Genomic DNA, 11889 nt, shown 5'->3' with positions numbered 1-11889 from the left:
ATGTGACACCACACACTTGTAATCCTGATTAATAGATTTGGTGTGCGAAGTTGCCTAAGTAATGGTGGCAGGGTCGTTTTGAGGCTGAGTATTTTGCACTATGAAAAGCAAAATGCCTGCCACAGATCTTGCTTTCAATTCTCCATGAAATGCAAATGCATTTTGATTTCACACCCCAAAAGGTTGCCTTTCTAAATAAAGTAACTAAAAACATTGAATGTGAACACTTGAGTTTTTGCCAATGCAAGTCAACACTATGACTAATAGGCAGAAAAAAGGCAGAAACCCCCAGACTTTTTGACGCGATCATGTGACACCACTCACTTGTAATCCTGATTAATAGATTTGGTGTGCACATGTTGAAGTGGATTAAATCAAGTAAATTGTATGAATGGAATTTTGTCTTCATTACTGTCAGATCATCTTAATAGGTTCATTCCCTGAAGAGGCAAGGGTGATTGGTTTATGAGAACAATTAACCCTTTTCAGTGTCCATAATTGATTATTAGACTTCCCAGCTCACAAAAACACCAATGCCATGTGGTAATGCAACAAAAAAGCAATCGAGTACAAAAATCAGCTCTTCACATTATGCTTGGTGAGATATTTTATTTGAATTCATTCAAAATGTCTATGATTTAAAATAAAGTATCCTTAAGAACAACTGTGGTTGCAGTCCTAGGCTTAAATACATAAACTCAAATACAAACACCCTGTCTCATTCAGTGACAGTAAATTCTCCTTCAACACACTCCACATCTACACGAAAGTGCACTGGCCGATAGCATGAGTGCAATTACAGAAATCATACACAGATAATAGGATACTGTTTTTAAAAATCCTTTTTTTTTTGGCATTTGCTGTTGTAGGCATCTCAAGCCAAAACACCATGTATGAATGATAGATGGCCTATCAAAAGTTAAATATAACTTAACTTTTATGTGTCCGTGTTTGTGTATTCATGCTGATTCTGGCTGGAGCGTGTGAATATGCTTTGTTTTTACATTGCCAGTCTTTGATTAGCATTAATGGAGAATTTCGTAAAGTTAATTCACTCCTGGACAATAAACTGAGCAGCTCATGTCCCAGTCAGATTGTCACTGAAACAAAAAGAGTGTTGCAATGCAAGCAATTTATTAACATGCCAAATGCATTTGATGTATTTCTAATATTATACTGAATATTAATGCAGGGCATTTGAAAAGCCCTTGAAAGTACCTTTATTTTTAATTATGTGTGGCACCCTTAAGTAATATTTGTTCTATAGAAAAGTGGAAATCCATTCAGAATATTTCTACTCTGCTGTTGTATGTTAAACCCTCTAAAATTCTTTTTTTTTTTCTTGAAAGGCACAAGTTCAGCCATAAAGAAGAAAAATCTAATTTGTTATTAAGTCCTATTAGCCATTTTGGTGAGCTTGGATAATATATAACTCACAGTGAATAGCAGTTTAAAGCTAAAATGCAAATGTGAAAGGTAAATACTGTGAAGTCACTTCCTATATAAATAGTTATAACTACATCCCTAAAACAATGCCCATATCTAAAATCATAGCTACATTTTGATTGCAATAATGTTAGGAATGCTGAGTCAAATACTGAACAACAGGAAATAATATATCCCTTTCCTGAAACCGTTTTGTCTTTTAACCTCTTGCTAATGAATCTGGATTTTATATATTGGGCTTTACAGTAAAAAATTCAACTGCTGCTATGAATGAAATATGCAGGATTTGTTGGTTTATAAGAAAAAGTAGAGAAAAACATGATGACATCATTCATCTTTCAATACCTGATTTGTTTTAATGTACAAATGTACACACTGTGAGGACTTTAAACTCGTATCCTGCTTGTCATCATGTGTCGTCATGCTGATGTAAGGACATCCGTTCCTGGCAGGCTGACTACATTTGATAATAGAGAACAAGTGTGTTACATATAGACAGATAATATTTTTTTGAAGTGTAGCCTTAGCCAAGCCCTATAAATACTGTAACCCAAACGATGAGCTCTTTTGCCCATTTCTTGGTAGCACAGTTGCTAAAGTCTTACTAAGACAAACAGGTTTAATCTACAGTATGTGATGTGTCTAAACTGGGGCAGAAGGTCTTGATTTTAAAGGAATGTTCCAGGTTTTCGTTAGAGGTAAATTAACTTGTCTTCAGTAACTATAAAAGTATATGATACTGTACATTTAGTCTTGCAGGTGGAGCTTGCTCCATGTAAGCAGAGTACAACTGGTACATCAATTTCAGGTATCCTTGAGCATATCGCCCGTATTTACCAGCATGTCATGCCAATATGAATGACTTATGTTATGTGGTATTATCATTTCAATTGTCTGGCACATGTACTTCCATTGTAAGTGTCTTACTGTAACCACGTTTAAATACTAATACCACAAATACCAAACAGAATTAGGCTGACACTTCAAGACTTTTACTAATCTTCCTAATCTTTTGCCAGGGTCATATTGACCTCAAACAGAAACAATTTCACTAAAAAATACCTAAATGCTTGCATTGTTGTAAAACAAAGTGATAAATCTTTAATTAAATCTACAGTGTATAAAAGTACCAGACAAAAGTCATTTGTAATTCCTTTCCCAATTGCAATTATTTATTATAAAACCTGAGGGATTAGTTAAAATTATTTTCTGTTGTAATGAAATTTATACCACTAATGTTGTCAATACAGCTTGTAATAAACCAAGAACATCCCTTTAAGACCTTCAGTCCTCCAATATATGCAAGATGGATGATAAAATCAACTTCCAAATGCTGTTTTAAAGATTTAAGCCTGTCTACAGCTGCAGGTCAGTCGTCTCTAAAGAAAAGCCTTTTTCTCTCCATTGTGAAGCTGTACTTTCTGCAGTCAGTGAAGCTGATCCTACAGAAGCAAAGTGAAAAAATCTGTGACAATTTTAAACTAATATTTGTGACATAATCTACAATAAACAGCTTTAAAAGTTGGGTAGTCATTTTAAGTTATTTTGTCTTATTTAAAAATTATAACAGATTTATTTGATATATGCTTTATAGTTTACCTACCGAATACACCTCCTCCTCCTGTCTGACTGATGGTCAAAACCACAAGGAGGGTAAGAGAGCCTGACCTGATGTGTGAATGGCTGGGTCGAGCCAGTGCTGCTCCCTAGTGGACATAATACAACCAGTATACTAAGTTGAAGAAGGTGTAGGTGATGGGAAAGAGGACACGTGACCACTTGTCGATGGCGTTTACGTCTGTCAGGTCTGGAATCTTCACCTTTAGCTGAGCGGCTCGCCTCCTTAGACGACTCTTTTTTCCTGCCATTGGCCTCTCGACAGAGGCAGTGGGCCGGCCGTAGAGGTCCCGACCTGTAAGGGGCTTTCGGTATTGGATGCTGGCACTATCATAAGAGAACATGGTGTTCCTCGGGTCCCCAAGAGCACCTAACATCTCTGCCCCGCTAAGGCGCAGGTCAAGGTTTGTCAGGGGAATGTTTCCATGTACATCAACCTTTAATGGAAAAAAAGAGTACATAAGCAAAGAAAAGAGGTAAGCTTTAGTGATTCTTCTTACAAAAGGTTTATACATAAAACCAACAGCAACTTTGAAAAAAATAATTTTTTACAGTGTAATGAAAAAATTAAATTGGTGCAACTTGAAGTAAATGTGGAACAGGTTAAAGGGTCAAAGACCCACCTAGGGATGCACTGATACCACCGATCCGATTCCAGCACTGTTTTTTTAAATCAAGATAAAATTTCTATACATCAGTGTGTTAACCTGTCCATCACTGTTTTGTGTGTTAAACACAATCTACTAAATATAGACAACTTCATTTTAAAGAAAAATAACAAATGAAAAAATATATAATCAAAATCTATGACAAAAATACTATTATAAACTACGTAAGTGGATAATTCAGCAGCAAAAGTTATTCTAGAAAAATCACGAGTGCACAATAATTTTATAAAATCTAAACATTTAGTGAAATAACACTATTTAGTGGGGAACAAATATAAGTGAATAAGTGTAGGACTAAATCTGGTAAAATGTTACATTGCTCTAAAATACATTCATGAAAAACAAGAAAATATATTTATTTATAAATATATACTATAAATTAAAAGACACTTCTTTTAAATGTATAGCACAGTAATGGAGGCAGCAACATATGATAGGACAGAACAAGAAAGGCTATTAGTAGTCTTTCATTGCGCAAAAGTATTATAATACGAAAGGCTTCAATACAAAGCGGCACGAAGCACTTATGTGCATCCCATGCTCAGAATGATGCGCTTGAAGCAACACGCAGTCACAGTGTGCAGCGCTCTGCATAGAGAAGTACAAAGAGAAGAGATACTGATGCTATCTGTGATATCTGTGTAATAGTTTATTGAGCCTTTTCTTTTAACAGTTTTAAACTTCAGTTACTGTGTACTCTTGGACTGTCGTAACCAAACGCGACACAGTTTGAGCGCTGAATGGAGGATGACTGACAGCCGCAGCGGAGAGAAGAGTTTACGTGAACTTGACTTTTTTGGATATTCAACTGTACCTAACATTGAACTATGGAACAGCTTTAAAACACTTGGAATATAGTTCACGAGAACTTTGTGTTTTTTTCGTGGGGCTTAACAATAACAGAATATTAAACGCAGAATATCATATTTGGATCGGTCTCCTCTGACAAATACCCGTTCCGGCAGAAGATGCCAGTCTCGTAGCCGATACCAATACTGAGTATTGGATCGGTGCATCCCTAGACCCACCTGAACTTTGTTACTCTCCAAGCGACTCTTCTCATTGTTGCTTTTTGCAGCTTTTTCTGCCACTTTCTTCTGCAAGTGTGGACCACGGCCGAAGAATATGTAGTTGACGAAGGCATACTCGAGCAAGGCCAGGAACACAAAGACAAAGCAGCCCATCAGATAGATGTCTATGGCCTTCACATAAGGGATCTTGGGTAAAGTCTCCCTAAGATGAGTGTTGATTGTGGTCATAGTCAGAACGGTGGTGATTCCTAAAGTATTACAATGTTTGAAAAAGCTTATTTAGAAACTGGTTGACATCAAAAGTAAATTTAAGAAGTATTGGGAAAAAGTGAGGTGAAGAGAAAGTGCAACGAAAGTGTGCTCACACAAACACACACCTAGCGCAACTCTTGCAGCGGAAGCATCATAGTTGATCCAGAAAGAGACCCAGGACAGGATGGTGATCAATGTTGAAGGCATGTAGGTCTGCAGGATGAAATATCCAATGTTTCTCTTCAGTTTAAAACTGAGAGACAGACGAGGATATGACCCTGAAAGTGAGAAATGAAAGTACTTTCAGTGTAGTACACAAAAACACATTCAGATGAGAAACCTTACAGTACACTAGAATTCAAAGAGTCAGTCAGATATTTTAATGTATCTCTTATACTCAAAAATCGAAAATACAGTAAAACAGTAATATTGTGAAATATCATTACTATTTAAAGCAACTGTTTACTATTTGAATATATTTTAAAATGAAATGTATTCCTATGATGCCAAAGCTGAATTTTCAGCAGTCTTCAAAGTCACATGATCCTTCAGAAATCATTACGATATGCTGATTTGATGCTTAATATTTTTATGGAAACAAGGATATCTTTTTTTTCAGAATTATTTAATGAATAGAAAGTTAAAAAGAACAGCATTTATTTCAAACAGAAACTGTTTTAGAACTTTTCTGTCACTTTTGATCAATTTTAATGTATCCTTGCTGAATAAAAGAATTAATTTATTTAAAAAAAAAATCTTACTGCTGGTATACACAGTATACATTGTGGTTGGTCATTTAACATTTTAGATTACTAACTTGGCGGGTCTTGACAAGAACAAGCTGCATGTTGGACCAGACTTTATGTCTCAGCAAACTGCATCATGTCTTTAATATCAGAACAGCATTACAACTACACACATATCATTTTTCTGTGCTTACAAATAAAACACAACTTCATTTGAAAGATTGATTTTTGAACAGTTGTGAACCGAAGGTAATCTTGGCATACAGTAGTTCTGAAGGACAGTCGAGGGCTGACTCATCTCGAAAGAAAGTCTATTCATCTCATGAACATGCAGGGAGCGCACTGCACCTGTGGCAAACACCGCTTTCGTAGACAGTGTTTTATAATCAATAATAGAGAATTGCGGCAGCTCAATGTTGTCCACCCCTGTCACTGAACTTCCTCCCTGCCAGTAGAACTCAATGTCATCTGTGGTGTAGCCATCTGAGAGACAAAAGAGGGACAGAAACATTCAGAAAAACACAGTCACAAAACAGCATGGGAAAAGCTGCCTCTGTCAGTGGTGTAAATCAGCATGTGATTACAGTGAGAACACTTCTGTGAGAGGTTTGGTCCAGGTCTAACTGACAAGATTGTCCCTGCAGACTCTGCGCTTATCTCCAGGACAGCACAGTACTGCAGAACATTAAAGCTTAATTAGAGGATGAAGTCTTGTGATAGTCCATTCTCCCTGTTCTTCATTAAGTTCAATCAAAAGAAACATCAGCCTAGAGTCCTGAGTGACTGAAGCACAGCGATAATCCTCATGAAGGTCTACTCTTCCCACTCTGCAATGCTCTCTGAATTTTTCTGTCATTTGAAGTCCTCTCCTCTTTAATGTTTGAATCTGAGATCGCATGTCAAATTTGTGATGTTTGATTAAATGTCGCCGTTTTCTACAAATAGGGTGTCCCATGACTGTCCCAAAATGATTGTTAGCCTGTTAACTGTACCAAAATAACAGTGTTGTATTGTTGTTGCATAATGTAAATTGATATTCAAATCACTTGTTGTAAAAATATTGTATTTAAATATTAAGTCCACTAACAAAACCATAATATTTATCTGTTCCACATTTTGCATTAAACCCTGTTACATGATTTTCTTCCTACAAACATGTAAAAAAAAAAATTCAATGAAAGATCTAAGCATCTAAGTTTCTCAAAAAGCACCCTGTGTGTGATTGACTATACTGCATATATATCTATATCTGTAACTATTGCCCAAGTTATTATATGAAAACTGATCCATTATTTTTCTATAATTTATAGGAAATAAGTTTATCAATAACTACAAATTTGATCATAAGCTAAATTTGCAACCTTGTTAACTGGCAAATTACGTTTTTATTGTTTTATGTAGTTTTTGATGCTTTAATGTTTATAACTAAGCTGTACTGAGATCTCTAATTTTGGTTTGTTAAAAAAAATAAGGGATATTTTGCCCAAAAAGGACAATTCTGTCTTCAATTATTAAATCACTAGAAGTTATTTTGAGACTTTAGTCTTTGCAACTTCAGGGATCTTATCTATGCACTATCAGCTTGTAACACTCCAAAGAGAAAGGAAAACTTGAAATCGCATCATATGACCCCTTTAATAAATATTTTAATGGTCCTTATTTTCAAACGTGAGGGGGAGAAAATGACATAATTTTCATTTTTGGGTGAACTATCTCTTTAAGAACACCCTACTTGTGGAAAGTATTTTTGCCTACATTACAGTGAGTCTGATCTTGTCTTGTCCCATGGATGATGTGTATGTGGTGAAGGTGGCATGGTTTATGTCTACCGTGTGAAAGTGACATGGTTTATGTCTGCTGTGATGTTGTGGTTTCTCCTTCAAGCTGTGCTCTGACATGACAGCAGCCTCGCAGGGCTACAGCTGTCTGCCCAACAGAGCAGACACCCAATTACAAACACTGTCTGTCACACCGAGAGAGACAAAGTGCAAAAGAGATGGAGTAGAGGAGATGAAAGAGAGCAAAAAGAAAGAGTGACAGAGTAAGACATTCGCAGAGACTAAGAAAGACGAAACAGAGAGATTAGTCAACACAACCTGATTCTCTGCAGGTGTTTGTCATGATAAAAGAGATGATGCATAAATGCATTATGATTACACAACTGATTGCACCAGTATTTTTGCTGCATTGCAACTGTTGCTTGCAATTGCATGCAATAAAGAAATTTCAGCATCTTTATGTAATACTTTCAGTGACAACTGGACTTTCATGTTGGTAGGATCTAGGATGTAATAGTTGTGTTGTATAAAAATGTTTTTCTGGATTCATTCTATATATATAAAGTATTTTTAGTGCAGTTAATTAAAAAGAATAATGTGAGGCAATTTTCCTACCTAAGGAGCAATACAAGCTTGAATTACTATATTTACTATATTAACCTCTTCAGAGGTGATGCCTTTCACATAGGACATGTTCATATTATTAAGAACAGCAAGTTGGAACACAAGTAACAGAGTTCAGGAAACACTCAATGCTTAAGACGTGTGTCTTAAAAATGCATAAGATGCTGAAAAAGATGTGATGCAAAAGCTGAATGTACATACAGTACTTTAAAAAAAGCAGAATACAACAATACAACAAATACAGAATACAACAACATGTCCTGTGTGAATGGCCCCCAAGTCTGCCCTGGGGTGCGTTTCCCATACAATTCGCTGCTTAACCACCATAGTACTATACATCTTTGGAAAAATTAACTAGTCATGACTGTTTCACAAACTGTAGTAACTGTCACACAAAGTGCTGGGTAGTAACTAATTACATGTAATCTGGATTTAGATTTGTATCATGTATCTGGATCTACTTGTAATTAAGAGTATATTACATTTAAAAATTCTCATAATCAGATTACAGTTACTTTTTTATGGATTACATGATTACATATTCCCACAATGCCAGTAAATTATTCATAAAATAATTTTTTTCTAATTCTTCTTTTTTCCTCTTTTAAATTTCCATTTCTAAACATTTCAAAAAATTTTCCTTTCTACTGTGTAATACCATATTCACAAAGACAGACAGAAAGAAAGAAATATTTCAAGGAATTCTTTCTCGTTGCTTTTTTATATCAATATGGTACGTTTAATGGTACGTCTGCTCTTTGGTCTGTTTTTAAGACACTTTGCACTTTTGTCACTTTTTCACTTTTGCATATGGAAAATAAAAAACTATATTTTTGATAGACCTTTTTTGGTCTGATTGGATGTTTCAAGTGTGCGGACAATTTCAGCTACCTGTTGGATTAAAATCTGTAATCAGTAACAGACTACAATTTGTAAATAATCTACCCAGCTCTGGTCACACATCAGTTGTTCGAACCACATTGGTTCAACAATATAAAACTGTTGTTGATGTCACACAAGTAGTGGAGTAATAACTTCTGCAAACTGAGATCTAATTAGTGTCAGATTATTGCTGTAAATAATGAACATGGCATTGGAAGACTAAATTGCTGCTTTTGTTTTCTGTTGTTTTGCTTTATTTTCAGATGTTTGATTCAATCACAGGTTCCTCTTACATCATACTGAGGGTTCCCTCGGGTTAATAGAGGGAACCTCTATATCTGCCCATGCACACTCTTCAAAAACAAAACTTTCATTCTCATGACTAACTAAAAGATTAAAAATTACATTTTACGTATATGAACAATATAGATTGTACAGCATGTCAGCTTGCTTATTTTCTATATTCACATCATACTAACTAGAAACTATGCTTCAAATCACAGGTCACAGAGCTGTAGTTCCAACCACACAACTTTGCGACTCTGTTTGTGAATGTTACTTGGAACTATGGAACTAAACTGATTCAAAAGCCACTTTTTGTCTATTCGATGTTTTCATCAGGTACAAAACTATAATGAATTTGAATTATCTTCCTATAGGGTTTTTCCACAGTTATTACTGATATAAGTGATAAACTGCGATTAAGCCAACTGAGTTATTAATGGTTGTTAAAGGGTTAGTTCACCCAAAAATGAAAATTAGCCCATAAATTACTCACCCTCAAGTCATCCTAGGTGTATATGACTTTCTTCTTTCAGACGGTACTTCTAATTAGTGACTGTTGTTTTGTTTTGATCTCTCCCCTGCGCTTCCGCGTGCGTCACTCCTGAGCGGCACATGCGCAAAGCTGACCTCCATACGTCATTCCCCCGGAACTGCTTCCAGTGTACAACAGTGAGCGCAAGCTACATTAAAGTGATTATTACGTTTTGAATATGGATATTTTTCTTACAAAAACGCATCGATTCGCTACAGAAGGCCTTTGTTCACCCCCCGGAGCCGTGTGAGACACTTTTTTTTATGGATGGGCGCATTTTATTTAACTGCTTTTGGATGGATTCATGCAACACCTGCTGAGTGGCATTAAACAGCTTGAAAGATCAAAGACCATTTTTAATATAACTCCGACTGGATTCGTCTGAAAGAAGAAAGTCATATACACCTAGGATGACTTGAGGGTGAGTAAATTATGGGCTAATTTTCATTTTTGGGTGAACTAACCCTTTAAAGATTAAACCACAAACAGCACTTACAACTTTCAATCTCCAGCGTGCAGTTCTGCTCATCCAGCGGGTATCTGCGCAAATCCATCATACAAGCAGCTGTGGTAGTTATCCTACAGATATGAGGTGAAAAACAACACAACACAATACTATTATAATCAAGCAGTTCATGCTGAACTAATATTGATTTGACAAGCACGTGTACTTCTTCATATAAAAAATATCAAGTTTTGGTATAAAGCACTTTTTCTTAACAAACAGTGATAAATACATGTTTCCTTTCCACCCCAACAAAAATACACTTTATTTTTACCTTATTATACTGTATTGTTTTTCTGAGGGGCAGAGAGATGGTTATCTAATCAGTTATCACATATATTTATAGGCACACTCATATGTGCACACTGCTATAGAGCAGCACATGTCCATACCCCTAAGGCATAGTACACTAGATATAAATTATATAGTATTGAGCAAGATGGAGAGAGAGGGAATATCGGCCAGACAAAACCTGCATATCTAACTCTGCACTATGTAGGGAAAGCTTTCCCTCTGCAGAAAGACATGAATCTTGACTTGAATTAATCAATATTTTAATATTGATTTAGTAATTAATCAATATTTTATGTTTTGGCATTTTAACAGTGACTACTCAACGTTTATTCTCTTCTTGAGAGTTTTTTAACATACCATAACTGATACACTTTTTGATTTTTTTTCTTTTTAAGTCGCAGTATTATAATCTTGAGAAGCAAAATTGCATAAGATATTAAAGTGTATTTATTTTACAAAAATGTTTTTATTTTACAAAAATGTTTTTCTTATTTTTAGCATAAATCTAACCTAATGTAAAGAAACGTCTCGGTTACATATGTAACCCTCGTTCCCTGAAGGAGGGAACGGAGACGTCACGTCGGTGACCGACGAATTGGGATCTTGCTTAGAGAGACCAATCTACTTCGAGTGTAAACTAAACGAACCAATGCACATTGGCATGCGATTATTGCATCCAGCTGCCGCTGATCACAGCGTGAGTATAAGTAGGCAGCAGATGCACAGGGCTGGTCTGCCTCCTCCGGGGGCAGCGCTTGCAGGCTCACCACCTGATCCCTGAAGGGAGTAGTGGGAACCTTGGGCACATAGCCGGGCCGGTGCCTCAGGATTACCTGGTAGTCAGCCGGCCCAAACTCTAGGCAGGAATCGTCGACCAAAAATGCGTGCAGGTCCCCTACCCTCTTGATGGAGGCCAGTGCAAGCAGGAGCAGAGTTTTTATTGACAGAAACTTCAGCTCGACTGTCTGCAAAGGCTCAAATGGGCCCTGCTGTAGTGCTGTGAGCACTCCAGAGAGGTCATAGGGGGGGGTCGTGGAGGATTTAGCCTTCTCGCCCCCCTAGGGAACCTGATGACCAGGTCATGCTTCCCCACCAACTTCCCTTCCACGGGGTCGTGGCTGGCAGCAATGGCAGCCACGTAGACTTTAAGGGTGGAGGGAGACAGCCTTCGCTCCAACCCCTGCTGCAAAAAGGACAGCACAACTCTGATCGGGCATATTCGGGGGTCT

General features: G+C 36.7%; 1 protein-coding gene across 1 annotated transcript in view; it reads right to left on the bottom strand.

The window, feature by feature from the left end:
- Nucleotides 1-3075: 3075 nt before the first annotated feature.
- LOC107747557 (gamma-aminobutyric acid receptor subunit beta-1-like) overlaps nt 3076-11889 on the bottom strand; it is a 26393-nt gene continuing 17579 nt past the window's right edge. Inside the window, exons 5-9 of the mRNA XM_016562133.1 lie at nt 10358-10440; nt 6109-6243; nt 5140-5292; nt 4760-5010; nt 3076-3500 (exon numbers count right to left, since the gene is read on the bottom strand). Of these exons, the coding sequence (XP_016417619.1) occupies nt 3153-3500; nt 4760-5010; nt 5140-5292; nt 6109-6243; nt 10358-10440 (970 nt within the window). The 3' untranslated portion in view covers nt 3076-3152. The remainder of the gene's footprint in view (nt 3501-4759; nt 5011-5139; nt 5293-6108; nt 6244-10357; nt 10441-11889) is intronic.

The sequence above is a fragment of the Sinocyclocheilus rhinocerous genome, unplaced genomic scaffold (assembly GCF_001515625.1).
Source record: "Sinocyclocheilus rhinocerous isolate Xijiao unplaced genomic scaffold, SAMN03320098_v1.1 scaffold469, whole genome shotgun sequence".
NCBI lineage: Eukaryota > Metazoa > Chordata > Actinopteri > Cypriniformes > Cyprinidae > Sinocyclocheilus > Sinocyclocheilus rhinocerous.
The sequence above is the reverse complement of the archived record's forward strand: the minus strand, read 5'-3'. Positions and strand labels throughout refer to the sequence as shown.